This window comes from Channa argus, chromosome 6 (assembly GCF_033026475.1).
Source record: "Channa argus isolate prfri chromosome 6, Channa argus male v1.0, whole genome shotgun sequence".
Lineage (NCBI taxonomy): Eukaryota > Metazoa > Chordata > Actinopteri > Anabantiformes > Channidae > Channa > Channa argus.
The window spans coordinates 8,070,901-8,089,156 of record NC_090202.1 but is presented as its reverse complement, the minus strand read 5'-3'; the positions used below and the strand labels follow the sequence as shown (position 1 = coordinate 8,089,156).

The window sequence follows — 18,256 nt, the reverse complement described above, 5'->3', positions numbered from 1 at the left end:
GGAAAATCATTTAGTATATAGCATGTTTTGTGATTAGGATTTTGATGTAAAAATACCATTTTGACAAACATTAAAAGTGCTTTACAATGTTGATTCCAATTTACGCATTCACACACACACACACACACTCACACACTGATGACGGTGGCTGCCATGCAAGGTGCTCGGCTGAGCCACCGGGAGCAACTTGGGGTTCAGAGTCTTGCCCAAGGACACTTTGACATGTAGCCGGGAGCAGGGATCAAACCACTGACGAGTGGGGATCAAATAACTTTCTATCTCTTCCAGACTTTTTAATCAAATTCTGATAATTAAAAGATCCAATCTGTGGAGTTTGTGAAATACATTCTGCATTTTATAGTTGCTCCTATTGCAATGATTCTCTGAGGAAAATGGTTTTTGGGCCAGTGTGTGTCACTTTATCACCACAGAAATTGCAATGTATAACCACTGACCACTACGCCATATTTTCTTCACTGTCCAGCATTGATTCTAGTGTTTGGATTATTCTTGTCGCTAGTTAAGAATTGGGAAAAGGGCCAGTTTTGATTCAAAATGGTATTGAAAATTTTAGGGATAATATATTTTTTTATCCTTTTGTCTTTATTTGAATATGTGCATTTGTGCATATGTGTATTATAAAGAATGGCTCAAAAAATGGGAGAAAACTAGGGGTTTGAAAAACATTATAGAATAAATGAGAATATCACTACTATGCCAAAAAAATATAAGAACATTCCTTTCATTTGCTTCAAAATCGATTTCTGCACATTTCATCAACTTTCTAAAGTTATAGTAAAAGTGCTGTAAAATCCTGAATATGTTTACACCTAATAAACTTCTACATTACATTATGTCACGTGTTGTGATATATAAGCTAGGTCCACTGATCTAGCTTTTATATCTGAAATATACACTGAAATTATATTTCTAATGCAAAATCAATTTTTGGATTAAAATTTAGTCAAGCTGTCTTTGTTTAAGGGGTTTAAAAAGGTGTATAATTTTTTTTTAAAACAATGTAAAGGCTACAAAAGCATCTAACCGCAAATATAAATTTGATTATATACTGCAGCTTTGAAATGTAATATATATATGTATATATGTTTAAACATATATATACATGAATAAATAAAGTTGAATAAATTATTCAACTTGTACAGTTTTAAAATACATGGTGTTAACAGTAAAATAGTCGGATAAATAGGAATAAAACTTGTTCACCTCCCTCTTCTTACCCAACCCTTTAAATCCATAGGGATAAACTGGTGTTCTCTTATTGTTTTGTTCATTATTCTTAAGTTACTTCAAATGTATAAATACCAGTACAAGCCTTTGAATTACATTATGGTACAGGTGATACCATCCACTTTACGCCTCTTAAACAGCATGACGGCCACACACAAGTGGCCAGAGCAGGGCTGGGCACTTTTACAGCTGCTGTTGGTGGCATCTTTCTCTCAAGCTGAGGAGCCATTGTGCAGGAGGAGAGGAGATCCTGAGATTCCCCAGCTCTCGAAAGATGGTGACATTATAATGGGGGGAATGTTCTCTTTCCACAGCAGCTGGAAAGACAGAAAGGAAACCTACAAACACAAACCACTGCCACTAGAATGCACTGGGTAAATTATAGATATAAAAAAAAAAAAAATCAATTTGATTTCTCTATTATTTATAAGAGTAATCTGATAAAAAAAAATATAAACAGGTAGAAATTGTTTAATAATTATTCATTAATGATTTACAGTACAGAAATACCATTTGTTTTTATTGCTTCTAGTCAACAATTTCAAACTGTGTGCGTTAAGTTTAAATTTCAGAGAGTTCCAGATTGCCCAGGCTATGCTTTTTGCCATTGAGGAGATTAATGACAGTACAGAATTACTACCTGGCATCTCTCTTGGTTATAAATTGTTTGATACTTGTGGCTCTATTGCCAGAAGTGTGCAGGTTACACTGGCCTTGGCAAATGGTCATGAAGTTGAGTTTGAACAGTCTGAGACACCATGTACCAGAACTGCACAGGTACAGGCAATAATGGGAGAAACCTCCTCCTCTCCTTGCATGGCTGTAGCTACTGTCATCGGACCCTTTCATATTCCACTGGTGGGTAGAATTGATTTTTATTTTAATTGTTGTTTTGCAACTATTCTAGACTATAAGAAAATGTAAAATTGTAAATGTTTTAAATGTAACGTCTTTATATCAAAAGGTCATTTTAATTCTTTTAGATCAGCTACTTTGCCACCTGTGCTTGTCTCAGTGACAAAACCAAGTACCCATCCTTCCTCAGAACCATACCCAGTGACTACTATCAGAGCAGAGCCCTGGCCCAGCTGGTCAAACACTTTGGTTGGACTTGGGTTGGAGCTATAAGAACTAATGATGATTATGGCAATAATGGAATGGCTACATTCACAGAAACTGCACAGCAGCTGGGCATCTGTCTGGAGTATTCTGTGTCTTTCTTCAGGACAGATCCACCAAACAAAATACAAAATATAATAGAAACTATCAAGCTGTCTACTTCTAAGGTGATTGTCGCTTTCCTCTCCTACTTGGATATGGATGTATTAATGAATAAATTGTCTCAACACAACTTAACTGGATACCAGTGGGTAGGCAGTGAGAGCTGGATATTTGATTCCCAAACTGCAGAAATGGATCAGCATCACATTCTGGATGGTGCTATAGGCTTGTCCATCCCCAAAGCACATGTCAGTGGGATGAGAGAGTTCATATTAGATGTAAAGCCACTAATTTCATCAGGTAGTGACATATTTTCAGAGTTCTGGGAAACGTTATTTAGCTGTAAGTTCAATCAGTCAAAGTCATCAGCAGAGAGTCAGAGAGAATGTACTGGACATGAAGATCTGAGTGGATTGCAGCACAGCTTCACTGATATGTCACTTATGCCCATTTTCAACAATGTCTATAAAGGAGTGTATGCTGTGGCCCATGCACTTCATAATATTCTTGGCTGTAATGAAACATGTAACTACAAGGTGCAGCTGGATCCATTCATGGTGAGTGAATTTTTAAATATTTAAATTCTGGTAATAAAATTAAGTCACAAAATTAAGTCACAAAAAAGCCTATAATCCCATATTGTTTTAGATTTTACAGCGCACAAGAAATGTTCATTTCAAAACAAAGGAAGGAGATGAAGTTTACTTTAATGTGAATGGAGACCCACCAGCAAAGTATGAAATTATAAACTGGCAGCCAGGAGAAAATGGCATAGTGGACTTTGTCACAGTTGGTCTCTATGATGCTTCTTTACCTCCAGACAAACAGCTAAGTCTGCAAAATAAGTCTTTAATATGGACACAGAACTCAAAACAGGTGTGCTATAATTTTACCCATTTCATTAATAATGATCTTTTATCTCTCTAAATATTTATTGCAGTTTATTGTCATATTTTGCATTGTAAAAATCTGTTTACAACAGCATGATTTAATTAAAATGAATGTACAGGTTCCTGTGTCAGTTTGCAGTGAGAAATGTCCCCCAGGAACTCGCAAAGTTCTGCAGAAAGGAAAACCTGTCTGCTGCTATGACTGTATCGGATGTGCAGAGGGAGAAATAAGCAACATTACAGGTCTAGTGATATTTAATAAAGTAAAAAAAGATAAAAACACATATGTTTAATTCATGTAGCAACTGTTACTTATGCAATTATTAGAGTCTATGCAAAAAAAAACTAAATGACTGCAAACAACATAATTAGCACATTGAACGTCTGCTTTAATACATTTCAGATTCCATCACCTGTGTGAAATGTCTGCCTGAATTCTGGTCCAATGAGAGAAGAGATGCCTGTGTAAAGAAGGAGGCAGAGTTTCTATCATATGAAGAAATGATGGGAGCACTGCTCACTGCAGCATCTTTATTTGGAACATGCATGACTGCTGTTGTAGCCTTCATCTTCTTCAGATACAGGAAAACTCCTATTGTCAGGGCCAACAACTCTGAGCTGAGCTTCCTGCTGCTCTTCTCCTTGACTCTGTGCTTCCTGTGCTCTCTGACCTTTATCGGCCGACCCTCTGAGTGGTCCTGCATGCTGCGACACACAGCATTTGGCATCACCTTTGTCCTCTGTATCTCCTGTGTTCTGGGGAAAACTATGGTGGTGTTAATGGCCTTCAGGGCTTCACTTCCAGGCAGTAATGTGATGAAATGGTTTGGACCAACACAGCAGAGACTCAGTGTTCTGGTTTTCACTCTCATACAGCTTTTAATATGTATCCTCTGGTTAACAATTTCTCCTCCTTTTCCATTTAAGAATTTTAAAGTAACCAAAGACAAAATCATCTTAGAATGTGCTCTGGGATCAACTTTAGGCTTTTGGGCTGTACTTGGGTACATAGGTGTTCTGGCCACATTCTGTTTTATTCTTGCTTTTCTGGCTCGGAAACTGCCTGATAACTTTAATGAGGCCAAATTTATCACCTTCAGCATGTTGATCTTCTGTGCAGTGTGGATCACTTTTATTCCAGCATATGTCAGCTCTCCTGGGAAGTTCAGTGTTGCTGTGGAGATATTTGCTATTCTGGCCTCCAGTTTTGGGCTGTTAGTTTGTATTTTTATTCCAAAATGTTATATTATCCTACTGAGACCTGAGAAAAATTCGAAAAAGAATATGATGGGGAAAGGGTCATCAAATAAATTCTAAAATATTAGATACATATACAGAAAACACTGCAGCAGGGACATTCTAATCAAACCTTTACACAAAAAAAGAAGATTATGGAGAAAGGGTCACCAAAAACATTCTAAAAACATTTGGAAAAAAACATATAAATAACATAGTGTACATGAAATACAGTAGCAGAGACGTTATACAACAACTGTTTACAAAATAATTTGGTAATCAAGCATATAATTTTTTTTAATGCAATATGTAAACAAAGTAGAATATGATGGGGAAGGGAGCACTAAGGACATTCTGACATTTTAAGAAAACCACTGTAATAAAGATATTTTAATGCCATTACATTTTTAACACAAAAATCCTAATGGACCAACAAAGAGACACCTATTTTAATTTTATGGACTAACTGTATTGTTTCGATGCAATATAGTTAGTTTGTGACATAGTATATGCGGATGACAGAATTACTATAAAGTAATAAACTCTTTATTACTAATAATGATATATTTAGTAAATATAAATAACTGCAGAAGCTCAATCTATTTTTTTTCAGAAAGAAATTTTGCCTGGTTAACTTACCAACTTAATATCATCTTTTACTACACTGACTTCCACTGCAGCATCTATGAATGCTGTTGTAGCATTCTATCCAATCCCTCTAATTCTTACAGTCACCGGAAAATAGTGGAACAACAATACCAATAAATTTGGCTTTGTGGTACTTTGAAGATATTTGGGGTTTAAAATTAAAAGAGAAATATAAGACAAAAGTTGCTAATTTAAGCTTTTACATGATAAAATTTATACAAAGATATGTCAGACAACATAAAAAAAAACTGAGCCTTTTGTTTCAGATGACCCACATCTTAAGTGAGTAATAGTACTGACTGTTAGTAAGTTCTCAAACCTGATGCAGAATTAGTTGGAAAACAGGACAGTAGACTTTAATGATCAGAATTGAGAACCACTGTGTTAGATTATTGAAATAATAAATACCTTCAAATGACAACTCTTGGGTTTAGCCTTGGCTTTTGTCTTTGAGGACTGTTACAAAGGTCTATATAAGGACAAGAGAGCTGTCTATGGGGTAAAATGAGCCATTTTACATTACAATCAAACAGAGTAAACAAACACTGTACATAGCCAGTACAACAATTTGAAATGTCCTAGAAAGAACAGAATTATTGCTGGACAAGATTAACATAATAAGTAGGCCAAGGAAAAGAAGAAATGCAGATTTATTATGAGGTCTGTGAACAAAAAAAAAAAGTCATTGACATCACCAACAACCTCCACAGAGCAGAAGTAAGGGTTTCACAGTTTATAGTTTATAGAAAACTTCCTGAGCAGAAATACAGAGGTCATACCACAAGGGCCCAGTTCCTGGTCCTCTTGTTTTGTTTCATCTATACTACATCCCTGTGTTCTATCATCCATTTATGTGGCTTTTCGTATCACTGCTATGCTGATGACACACAGCTCTTCCTATGCTTTCCATCGGATGACTTCGTGCATTTCAGCCTGTCTCTCTAACATCTCTGCTTGGATGAGAGAAAGACATCTTCAGCTCAACCACTCGCAGACTGATGTTCTTGTCTTCCCAGCCAGACCTTTAACACAACACAACATCAGCATCCCACTAAGTCCGGCAGAAATCTGGGGGTCGTCATTGAGGACCAACTGAGCTTTACAGATTACATCTACTCAGTCTCTAGGGCATGCAGATTTGCCCTCTAAAACATCAGGAAGATCAGAGCCTGCCTCACGGACTATACAACCCAAGTGGGTTACTGGTATTCTTAAGTCTCAATTTTATTTAGGCGATTTAAAGACTTACTGAATATGATCTCAAATATCAATTTCCGTAATTCATTCTCGACATAGAATTTTAGAGAATGTCACATTAAACATTAAAGACTTCACTCGTGTGACCAATGTCTACTCGAAACAGTAAGTAAGTAAGTGGATACAAAGAGTCACACTGTCAGCTACAAATCAAATCTTGCTTCATATTCTAAAGCAAGGCTCCGTTTACAGCATATTTGATGAGATTTTGAAAAGCTAAATTGCCAAATTGTTTATCGACAGTTCTGGTTTACTCTAGATTTTTGGAAGTATTGAGAACTATCACAAAACTACTGTGATACTAAAGACATCTTAAAAACCCAATGAATCTAAGACAAGTTCTGAAATGTTCTCATATTTATTAGATCCCTAAGACCAGTATATCGTAATTACAAGAAACTTATCTCGTAAATACGAAATAAGGGCTCTGATTTTTTTCTTTGGTGAATGCAATGCGTTGCCGTAAAAACCGAACCTTCATCTGGAAAAGAATGTATAGCAGAAGTTCAATGTGGAAATTAAGAATTCCATTTTTTAATGCAAACATAATTACTTGATTTAATTTCTAACAAGGAGATGAATTAAATATAATTGTGCGGACAACTCAACATTTTTATCTCAGAAATCTTAGGTAAATATATATAAAATAGGGTTACAAGTGAAACATCACAGTTTTTCCCACCTGATGCAAATAGTATAAATATCAACTCGGCTTCTTCAACTTCTTTAGTGTACATGTATTTGATTCCACCCAGTTGTTTATTTCTCTCAGACAGTATGACGTCCACAAAGAAGTGGCCAGAGTGGGGCTGGGGAGTTTTACAGCTTTTGCTGGTGGCATCTGTCTGTGAGGCAGATGAACCAGTATGCCAGCAGAGAGGGGATCCTGCGAACCCCCAGCTCTTTAAAGATGGTGACATTATACTGGGGGGAATCTTCTCTTTTCACAGCAGCTGGAAAGACAGAGAAGATAACTACAGAAACAAACCACTGCCACTGGAATGCACGAGGTACAGATACAAAACAGGTACAAAAGTTTACCAAAGTAAGGATTAAAATTATTATCTTATTATTGATATTGACAATATAATATTTACTAGTGATTGTATTATTATACATATTTATATTGTATTTTATTATTTCTCTTAAAATTTGCACTGCTGGTACAAATATTTCAAACTGTGTGCATCAAGGTTAAATTTCAGAGAGTTCCAGTTTGCCCAGGCTATGCTTTTTGCTATTGAGCAGATTAATAACAGCACAGAGCTACTACCTGGCATCACTCTGGGATATAAAATGTATGATACTTGTGGCTCCATTGCCAAAAGTGTGACGGTTGCAATGGCTTTGGCTAATGGTAATGAAGTTGTGTCTGCACAGTCCAAGGTTCCATGTACCAGATCTGCACAAGTACAAGCAATAATGGGAGAGACCTCATCCTCTATTTGCATGGGTATTGCAAATGTCATTGGACCTTTTCATATCCCACTTGTGGGTAGCATTGGTTATTTTAAACATTATTTTTGTGAAAAAAGTATAGCATTGTAAAAGCTGTTTCTTTGTCTCTTAAGAATATATGTGACTTTGTGGATGTTTTAAATTTACCATATTTATCTCAGGAGGCCTTTTTATCTTTTAGATCAGCCACTTTGCCACCTGTGCTTGTCTAAGTGACAAAACCAAAAACCCATCCTTCCTCAGAACCATACCCAGTGACTACTATCAGAGCAGAGCCCTGGCCCAGTTGGTCAAACACTTTGGTTGGACTTGGGTTGGAGCCATAAGAAGCAATAATGATTATGGCAACAATGGAATGGCTACATTCACAGAAACTGCACAGCAGCTGGGCATCTGTCTGGAGTATTCTGTGTCTTTCTTTAGAACAGATCCACCAAACAAACTACAGAAGATAATTGAAATTATCAAGCTTGCCACCTCCAAAGTGATTATTGCTTTCCTTCCCTTCCCAGATATGGATGTGCTAATATATGAGTTGTCTCAACACAACTTAACTGGGTACCAGTGGGTAGGCAGTGAGGGCTGGATAATTGATTCCCAAATTGCAGAAATGAATCAACATCACATTTTGGATGGTGCTATAGGCCTGGCCATCCCCAAAGCACATGTCAGTGGCATGAGAGAGTTCATATTAGATGTGAAGCCACTAATTTCATCAGGTACTGAAATGTTTACAGAGTTCTGGGAAACATTATTTAGCTGTAAATTCAAGGTGTCATCAACAGAGAATCAGAGAGAATGTACTGGTCATGAAGATCTGAGTGGATTGCAGCACAGCTTCACTGATATGTCACTTATGCCCATATTCAACAATGTCTATAAAGGAGTGTATGCTGTGGTCCATGCACTTCATAATATTCTTGGCTGTAATGAAACATGTAACTACAAGGTGCAGCTGGACCCATTTACCGTAAGTAATATCTAAACAATTACATTCCTAGAAAATTTTAATTGTTGCAGTCTGTCTATTATGCTGACATATACATATGTCATACAGTAATTAACTGAATACATTATGTTCTAGATTTTACAGCACCTAAGAAAGATTCATTTCAAAACAAAAGAAGGAGATTATGTTTACTTTGATGAGAATGGAGACGCACCAGCAAAGTATGAAATTATAAACTGGCAGCCAACAGAAAATGGAATTGTGGGTTTTGTCAAAGTTGGTATTTTTGATGCATCTTTACCTGCAGACAAACAGCTGAGTCTGCAAAATAAGTCTTTAATATGGACACAGAACTCAAAACAGGTGTGCTATCATTTTACCCATTTCATTTATAATTATTGTTTGCTGTGACAGTTTTCATCAACATGAAAGAGTTTTGCAACAACAATAGTTTTAAAAACTATCCAAAGTGAGTGCTATGTATATATATATATATTTGCAGGTTCCTGTATCAGTTTGCAGTGAGAAATGTCCCCCAGGAACTCGCAAAGTTCTCCAGAAAGGAAAACCTGTCTGCTGCTATGACTGTATAAGATGTGCAGAGGGAGAAATTAGCAACATTACAGGTCTAGTGATATTTAATGCACAGTTTTGCACTTTAGAGAGAAATGGAAAAGCTTTTTTAGTCTCACATGGTAATCTTAAGAAACTGAAGAGTTTCTAAAACAGGATTAAACATTAATTAAAAATAAATTAAAACTTTTTAAGGCAGCTTTGTAAAGTTTGTGTTGTTTGTAATGTCATGCTGTATTACAGTGTAAATGTACAAAATAGAATATCATGCTATCTTTAAAAATGTTAAAGTAAACCAAAAAAAATTACAAATTAAAATCAATAATGACAAAAAGTTACCCACAAAGCATCTGGTAATATTGTTCTTTCTAATATGTATAGATGTGATGCTGAAAGACTGCCGACAAGATACTCAGCACATCTAACATCTGCTTTTTATTGTTTTTCAGATTCTATCACCTGTGTGAAATGTCTGCCTGAATTCTGGTCCAATGAGAGAAGAGATGCCTGTGTAAAGAAGGAGGCAGAGTTTCTATCATATGAAGAAATGATGGGAGCACTGCTCACTGCAGCATCTCTATTTGGAACATGCATGACTGCTGTTGTAGCCTTCATTTTCTTCAGATACAGGAAAACTCCTATTGTCAGGGCCAACAACTCTGAGCTGAGCTTCCTGCTGCTCTTCTCCTTGATTCTATGCTTCCTGTGCTCTCTGACCTTTATCGGCCGACCCTCTGAGTGGTCCTGCATGCTGCGACACACAGCATTTGGCATCACCTTTGTCCTCTGTATCTCCTGTGTTCTGGGGAAAACTATGGTGGTGTTAATGGCCTTCAGGGCTTCACTTCCAGGCAGTAATGTGATGAAATGGTTTGGACCAACACAGCAGAGACTCAGTGTTCTGGTTTTCACTCTCATACAGGTTATGATATGTATCCTCTGGTTAACAATTTCTCCTCCTTTTCCGTTTCAGAATTTTAAAGTAACCAAAGACAAAATCATCTTAGAATGTGCTCTGGGATCAACTTTAGGCTTTTGGGCTGTACTTGGGTACATAGGTGTTCTGGCCACATTCTGTTTTATTCTTGCTTTTCTGGCTCGGAAACTGCCTGATAACTTTAATGAGGCCAAATTTATCACTTTCAGCATGTTGATCTTCTGTGCAGTGTGGATCACTTTTATTCCAGCATATGTCAGCTCTCCTGGGAAGTTCAGTGTTGCTGTGGAGATATTTGCTATTCTGGCCTCCAGTTTTGGACTGTTAATTTGTATTTTTATTCCAAAATGTTACGTTATTTTATTAAGACCAGAGGAAAATACTAAAAAGAATATTATGGGGAAAGGGGCAACAAAGACAAAGTATACATAAAATAGCATGTCAAATATACCACTGTACCACTTCATTGTTACTAATACATTTGTGACATAGCATATATAAAGTACATACAAAACCAACCACACCTTCAAAGTTTTTTATCTTTTAAAAGTAGACCACGGTTTGTTGTGCAGTAGCACATGGCTACATGTCGAAATGACCTTGGGTAAGAACCCAAACCCCACAACACAGAGTCCCAAGGCAAGCACTTCTAATGGCAGTCACCATCATGAGTGTGCATGTGTGAACATTGTTAAGCAATTTGTGTAAAAGCCACTATATAAGCTGACCAGCTTTCAATGTTTAGAAATGCTTGCAATAAAGTAAAAATATCATAAATGTGTAGCTTGCTGCACTAAAAATTAGGGCACTGCTAAAGCTGTTTGTTTATCTCATCAGAGGCTTTATTTTTCAGTACAGTGACCAACTGAATAATCATCTACTAGTCCACAGTCTTTCTCCAAATTTACTGAAATATAATTTCTTTGTTCTGTGTGAAATATGAATTTCTGCTACAATGCTGTCTCGTATAATTGTCTAAACCTAGCAACTACAATATGGATAGGTCGTTGAATAAATTGAAATTACAGATGTCATCTGTGCTTCTCTATAAAAAAAGAAAAAAGATATTTTATCATTTCTCCATTTAAACAGATGTGCATGCACAAACACATGTGAGGAGAGGTTCTGGTTCTTTAATAAAATACATGGAAAGTTATTCTTTTCCAAAATAATCCTCTGTGTTCTCCTCAGAAAACAAGTCAAAGAAATGTCTTTATCAGACTCATGGCATGGTAAACCCCACATTTGTTTATACTTTGATATTTCTATTCATGAATCCAGTTTGCAAAATGAAAGCATATTCTAGTCATTCTTTTTTAGGATACGTTAAAGCTCAACAAAAGAGTGTGAGACTGCAGGGCTTTGTGAATGCACAGGAATCACACAGAACGTTTAGGAAAGTGAAGAGTCAAGAATTTACAAACGAAGTCCGAATATGGTGGCACCTCAAAAATTGTTGTGGTGGCTGAGGAGAACGTGGTGCACCCTGTTTCATGGCAATAGTGTGCAGCATTCAGCCTACTTCTTCCCCTGAGCACTCTCCCTTAGAACTAGCAGACGACACATCAGAGCCCAGGTCACAACCACCAAAACATCAGAGAAACAAACAAGACTCATCCTCAAATGTAACAGAATACCCTCACTCAGGTCCACAGTCACCACACAAACATGTTTTGAACTGTTTTCTAGTTATTTCCCAGTTTGGTCCTGAACCTTTCCTGGTGGCAGCCAACACATTCCCTTGTCCCATTTCTGTTCGTGGGTTGGCCGACACCCTGCCTCTCCCTGTTTTAGCCAAAATCCCATCAGTTCCTGAATTGGCTGATTTCCCGCCTAAACTAGAGCCAGTTCCTGACTCAGTTGGGATTAGCTCCTGAGTTGGCCAACACCCCATCTGCACCAGAGCTTGTTCCTGAGTCCGCTTCCCTTATTACCAAGTCAATTGACAACCTGCCTGTTTCTGAACCTGTTCCTGGGCTGGTTGACACCCTACATGTTCCTTATTCTATTACTGAGGTCAGAAACAGCCTGTGTGTTCTCATCCCTGTGTCGACCGACATCAAGCTCGTTCCTGAGCCTGATCCTGTGTTCGTCTCGAGGTTGGCTGACGTCTTGCCAGTTCCTATTCCCATTCAGCTGACACTCCACCAGTTCCTGAGTCGGCCGATTCCCTACCAGTTCATGAACTGGCTGCAATCTTGTCTGTTCCTGGGTTGGCCAACATTATACCTGTCCCTAAGTTGACTGAAGCTGAGTCTGTTATTAAGCCTGCTCCTGGGTCAGCTGTTGCGTCATCTGTTCCTGTGCTTGTTCATGGCACAGGTTGACTCTCATCAACGGAGACTTGGTCTGCTCATCAATGGGTGAACACTCCACTCCTCCTGAGGCTCCTGGCAGTCCCTACAGTAAATCAGCTAACACCTCATCTATGCCAATCTTCACATCTGTTCCATCATGGGCAGACACCACCAGCAATCTAGAGGGGCTTGTCCCAATCTTTCGATGGGGCTCATCCAGGTCAGCGCCATCTGTGGTCCAGAAGGGCCTGCCAAGGTCAACACCACTTGAAATGCAGAAGGGTCCATCTTTGTCGACACAGCCTGTGTTCTGGAAAGCTCCATCCTGGTTTACACCACCTGTGGTCTGAACGCAGCCATTCAACTCAATGCAGCCTGCAGTCCTGAAACGGTCATTAGGATCAACTTGATCAGTGCTCCTGTTCTCGAGGGGGTTTGTACCACCACCCTTTTCTCCACTCAGACTGCCTCTGCTGCATCTGCTCTAATTCCTGCTTCTGTCCTGTTTCCTTTCCCTGCTCCTCAGAGCGTAGCTTGGCCACAGCGTTTGTTCCTGGACAGGTTCCTCCCTGACTCTGCACCCTGGCGCATCATCAACTTGGCCACAGCTTCTTCTTCTAGAGGGTTTGTGCTCTGTTGTATGCTAACATCCTGACTTTGGCAACAGTCTGCTGTTTTCAATGCCACAACCTTTGTCACCAACTATTTTCCTCGAAAATTCTCCTCGCCTCCCAATCTACATCAAAGCCCATAAGTCCCATACTTAGATTGCCAGCCTAGGGTCATGGCCACTTTTATTTACATTGCATTTTTACAGCATGATATTAGAGAGAATAATAGTGTGTATTGTACCCACTGGAATGGGCCTTTATAGAACACTTCCCTGTCATAGTGCAGGTCTACTTGTGGTTGCCAGATTCTCTAAAAGTAGAATGGGGGCAGAGTCTTTATCTTTTAAGCTCCTCTCCTGTGGAACCAGCTCCAGGTTGATATTTGGGAGGCTAATGCCCTCTCTACTTTTAAGGTTAGACTTAAAACTTATGATAGAGCTTAAATGTAGAGCTTTTTTTTTTTTTTTTACTTTTAAGGCTAGACTTAAAACTTTTCTTTTTGATAGAGCTTATATGTAGAGCTGGCTGAGTGATTCTAAACTAGCTCTTAGTTATGCTTCCATCACCCTCTCTTCTCCTCTCGTCTCCATGCATACCGTGTGTATGCTACCATTGCATTTCCTTTTCCCTATAGTTGTGGTTCTCCCATTCTCCATACCCGTCTGGAAGTATCCCCAGCTTAGGAGCTATGTGTTCCGTAGTTGCAGTCAATGCCTCTACCAACCTGCCCGATATTTGTGTATGTTGCTTGTTCCCCTTGTTGCTCTTTTTTCTTGTTTTTTTTCTCTGTTCTCTATTCACCCCAGGCAGTTGAAGTAAATGGCTGAGCTTGCGAATTTTTGTCAAACAGCTGCACACTGTAGAAACTTGACATGGGGTCTAAAGGAACAATGAACTGAATTAACAAACTTTTTCCTGGACAACCGGTTTATCATACATATAACACATCTGAATAGTGTGTAATAACACAAAAAGTGACAACACAAATAAGCACCTCCCTTCTCCCACCCCACGTGGGTCCACGGGGATGGACTTGTATTACATTATTATGCAGTTCTCTTACCTAAGTATATGTATAAATACCAATGCAAGCCTTTGATTTACATTGTTGTACAGGTAATTCTGTCCAGCTCTTAATTTCAGTCAAGAGGATGATGTCCACACACAAGTGGCCAGAGCAGGGCTGGGCACTGTTACAGCTGTTGTTGGTGACATCATTCTACCAAGCTGAAGAGCAGATATGTCAGCAGACAGGGGATCCAGAATACCCCCAGCTATCTAAGGATGGTGACATTATATTAGGGGGAATCTTCTCATTCCATAGCAGCTGGAAGGATAGAAAAGATACATACACCCGCAAACCCCTGCCACTAGAATGCACCAGGTAAATTCTAAATGTCGAATATTAGTTTTAATTATTATTCATTCTTGTTTATAATAATGCAATTAAATGCTTACTATACTATTGTAATATTTCTATTTCAACAATTTTATGCAACAATTTAAAACTGTGTGGATCAAGTTTAAATTTCAGAGATTTCCAGATTGCCCAGGCTATGCTTTTTGCCATTGAGGAGATTAATAACAGCACAGATTTATTGCCTGGCATTTCTCTTGGTTATAAATTATTCGACACTTGTGGTTCTATTGCCAGAAGTGTGAGGGTTGCACTGGCCTTGGCAAATGGTAATGAAGCGGAGTTTGTACAGTCTGAGACACCATGTACCAGACCTGCACAAGTACAGGCAGTAATAGGAGAAACCTCCTCCTCTCCTTGCATGGCTATAGCTACTGTCATCGGACCCTTTCATATCCCACTGGTGGGTAAGATTGATATGAAATTTTATTTTTGAAAAACTTTATTCTGCAAATATTGTACTTTCTAATACAAAATGTGACCCTTTGAATGTTTTACATTTGTATCTTGGGAGGTCTTTTTATTTTTTTCAGATCAGCCACTTTGCCACCTGTGCTTGTCTCAGTGACAAAACCAAGTACCCATCCTTCCTCAGAACCATACCCAGTGACTACTATCAGAGCAGAGCCCTGGCCCAGTTGGTCAAACACTTTGGCTGGACTTGGGTTGGAGCTATAAGAACTAATGATGATTATGGCAACAATGGCATGGCTACATTCACAGAAACTGCACAGCAGCTGGGAATCTGTCTGGAGTATTCTGTATCTTTCTTTAGAACAGATCCACCAGACAAACTACAGAAGATAATTGACATTATAAAGGCTTCCACCTCCAGGGTCATTGTGACTTTCCTCTCCCACATGGATTTGGATGTGCTAATGTATAAATTATCTTACTACAACTTGACTGGCTACCAGTGGGTAGGCAGCGAGGGCTGGATATTTGATTCCCAAACTGCAGAAATGGATCAGCATCACATTTTGGATGGTGCCATTGGCCTGGCCATCCCCAAAGCACATGTCAGTGGCATGAGAGAGTTTATATTAGATGTGAAGCCACTCAATACATCAGGCAATGATATGTTAAAAGAGTTCTGGGAAGCATTATTTAGCTGTAAGTTCAATCAGTCAAAGTCATCAGCAGAGAATCAGAGAGAATGTACTGGACATGAAGATCTGAGTGGATTGCAGCACAGCTTCACTGATATGTCACTTATGCCCATATTCAACAATGTCTATAAAGGAGTGTATGCTGTGGCCCATGCACTTCATAATATTCTTGGCTGCAATGAAACATGTAACTACAAGGTGCAGCTGGATCCATTCACAGTGAGTAAATACATAAAATCGTCTTTCAAAAAAGTCAAAAAGTCACAAAATATAATAAAAAACTGCAAACTGTTGCAGTCTGCCATGTCATATTGTTTTAGATATTACAACACATACGAAAAATTAACTTCAAAACAAAGCAAGGACATGATGTTTACTTTAATGAGAATGGAGACCCACCAGCAAAGTATGAAATTATAAACTGGCAGCCAGGAGAAAATGGCATTGTGGAGTTTGTCACAGTTGGTCTTTATGATGCGTCTTTACCTCCAGACAAACAACTGAGTCTGCAAAATAAGTCTTTAATATGGACACAGAGCTTGAAACAGGTGAATTATCAATCAATTCCTATTATATCTATTTACTCATAGTAATGCATCAAAATTAATAGGAACTCTGTAGAGAAAACTGCTTTTTGAATTGCTGGTAGATTTTATAATTCTCGTGTTGTTCATGCAGGTTCCTGTGTCAATTTGCAATGAAAAATGTCCCCCAGGAACTCGCAAAGTTCTCCAGAAAGGAAAACCTGTCTGCTGCTATGACTGTATCAGATGTGCAGAGGGAGAAATAAGCAACATTACAGGTGTACTGACAATTAATGCCCAGTTTTGTACTTCAACATACTACAAAAGAAAACAATTATTTAATGAAAATGAGGGGAATGGCAATGTTTTAAAAATTTCAAAGTGGCATTAAAGTAATCATTCAAACTTTGAGTCTAGCTTACACAAAAAAAGTTTGTTGCTTGTTAACTAATGGGAAAATTCCAATTGGTCACATTTGTATTGTTTTCAACCCCCTTTGTATCAAATGTAACTTTGCAGACCACTAACATATTTTATATGTTAAGTAAAGCAATACTAAAAAAAATACATTGAAGCTTAAAATAATAAAATAAAAATAAAAAATAAATAATGCTATTGGATTGTTTTTTTTCATCCAGCATTACATAAGAATTGTCTGACTTATGTTTCCAAAATAATGAAGCAACTCTAACATCTGCTTTTTATTGCTTTTCAGATTCCATCACCTGTGTGAAATGTCCTCCTGAATTCTGGTCCAATGAGAGAAGAGATGCCTGTGTAAAGAAGGAGGCAGAGTTTCTATCATATGAAGAAATGATGGGAGCACTGCTCACTGCAGCATCTTTATTTGGAACATGCATGACTGCTGTTGTAGCCTTCATCTTCTTCAGATACAGGAAAACTCCTATTGTCAGGGCCAACAACTCTGAGCTGAGCTTCCTGCTGCTCTTCTCCTTGACTCTGTGCTTCCTGTGCTCTCTGACCTTTATCGGCCGACCCTCTGAGTGGTCCTGCATGCTGCGACACACAACATTTGGCATCACCTTTGTCCTCTGTATCTCCTGTGTTCTGGGGAAAACTATGGTGGTGTTAATGGCCTTCAGGGCTTCACTTCCAGGCAGTAATGTGATGAAATGGTTTGGACCAACACAGCAGAGACTCAGTGTTCTGGTTTTCACTCTCATACAGCTTTTAATATGTATCCTCTGGTTAACAATTTCTCCTCCTTTTCCATTTAAGAATTTTAAAGTAACCAAAGACAAAATCATCTTCGAATGTGCTCTGGGATCAACTTTAGGCTTTTGGGCTGTACTTGGGTACATAGGTGTTCTGGCCACATTCTGTTTTATTCTTGCTTTTCTGGCTCGGAAACTGCCTGATAACTTTAATGAGGCCAAATTTATCACCTTCAGCATGTTGATCTTCTGTGCAGTGTGGATCACTTTTATTCCAGCATATGTCAGCTCTCCTGGGAAGTTCAGTGTTGCTGTGGAGATATTTGCTATTCTGGCCTCCAGTTTTGGGCTGTTAATTTGTATTTTTATTCCAAAATGTTATATTATCTTACTGAGACCTGAAAAGAATACAAAAAAGAATATGATGGGGAAGGGAGGACCAAAGACATTCTAAAATATTAGATAAATATACATAAAACATGGCAGCAGGGACATTCTAATCAAATTTACACAAAAAAAAATATTATGGAGAATGGGTCACCAAAAACATTCTGACACATTTGTAAAAAACATATAAATAACATACTGTACATGGAATACAGTAGCAGAGATGTTATACAACAACTGTTTACATAATAATTTGGTAATCAAGCATCAATTTTTTTTTGTGCAATATTTAATTTACCATTGCAATATTTTACCTCTG

The 18,256-nt window shown here is 38.2% G+C and overlaps 3 protein-coding genes across 3 annotated transcripts; all 3 read left to right on the top strand.

Moving 5' to 3' along the window:
- The first annotated feature begins 1,428 nt into the window (after window positions 1-1,428).
- Window positions 1,429-4,676, top strand: LOC137128967 (extracellular calcium-sensing receptor-like). Its single transcript, XM_067507703.1, has 6 exons — window positions 1,429-1,622; window positions 1,809-2,106; window positions 2,232-3,026; window positions 3,118-3,345; window positions 3,479-3,602; window positions 3,763-4,676. The coding sequence occupies exons 1-6, from the start codon at window positions 1,537-1,539 to the stop codon at window positions 4,674-4,676; spliced, it is 2,445 nt and encodes an 814-aa protein (XP_067363804.1). The 5' UTR covers window positions 1,429-1,536.
- A 2,679-nt stretch (window positions 4,677-7,355) lies between these two features.
- On the top strand, window positions 7,356-14,008 carry LOC137129218 (extracellular calcium-sensing receptor-like). The gene is made up of 11 exons (XM_067508155.1): window positions 7,356-7,510; window positions 7,694-7,991; window positions 8,140-8,928; window positions 9,043-9,270; window positions 9,410-9,533; window positions 9,930-10,839; window positions 12,439-12,516; window positions 12,740-12,934; window positions 13,033-13,147; window positions 13,241-13,338; window positions 13,960-14,008. The coding sequence occupies exons 2-11, from the start codon at window positions 7,728-7,730 to the stop codon at window positions 14,006-14,008; spliced, it is 2,850 nt and encodes a 949-aa protein (XP_067364256.1). The 5' UTR covers window positions 7,356-7,510; window positions 7,694-7,727.
- A 507-nt stretch (window positions 14,009-14,515) lies between these two features.
- Window positions 14,516-18,004, top strand: LOC137128920 (extracellular calcium-sensing receptor-like). The gene is made up of 6 exons (XM_067507607.1): window positions 14,516-14,709; window positions 14,848-15,145; window positions 15,276-16,070; window positions 16,172-16,399; window positions 16,530-16,653; window positions 17,091-18,004. Exons 2-6 carry the CDS (start codon window positions 14,882-14,884, stop codon window positions 18,002-18,004), a joined length of 2,325 nt encoding a protein of 774 aa, XP_067363708.1. The 5' UTR covers window positions 14,516-14,709; window positions 14,848-14,881.
- Window positions 18,005-18,256: the final 252 nt, after the last annotated feature.

Excerpts from the sequence above, each read along its gene's own strand:
- LOC137129218 (XM_067508155.1), top strand. The coding sequence starts at position 7,728 with ATGCTTTTTGCTATTGAGCAGATTAATAACAGCACAGAGCTACTACCT. Across the intron at positions 8,929-9,042 it reads TGCAGCTGGACCCATTTACC|ATTTTACAGCACCTAAGAAA; the intron begins GTAAGTAATATC and ends ATTATGTTCTAG. Across the intron at positions 9,534-9,929 it reads AGAAATTAGCAACATTACAG|ATTCTATCACCTGTGTGAAA; the intron begins GTCTAGTGATAT and ends ATTGTTTTTCAG.
- LOC137128967 (XM_067507703.1), top strand. The coding sequence starts at position 1,537 with ATGGGGGGAATGTTCTCTTTCCACAGCAGCTGGAAAGACAGAAAGGAA. Across the intron at positions 2,107-2,231 it reads GACCCTTTCATATTCCACTG|ATCAGCTACTTTGCCACCTG; the intron begins GTGGGTAGAATT and ends TAATTCTTTTAG. Across the intron at positions 3,027-3,117 it reads TGCAGCTGGATCCATTCATG|ATTTTACAGCGCACAAGAAA; the intron begins GTGAGTGAATTT and ends ATATTGTTTTAG.
- LOC137128920 (XM_067507607.1), top strand. The coding sequence starts at position 14,882 with ATGCTTTTTGCCATTGAGGAGATTAATAACAGCACAGATTTATTGCCT. Across the intron at positions 16,071-16,171 it reads TGCAGCTGGATCCATTCACA|ATATTACAACACATACGAAA; the intron begins GTGAGTAAATAC and ends ATATTGTTTTAG. Across the intron at positions 16,400-16,529 it reads GGACACAGAGCTTGAAACAG|GTTCCTGTGTCAATTTGCAA; the intron begins GTGAATTATCAA and ends TTGTTCATGCAG.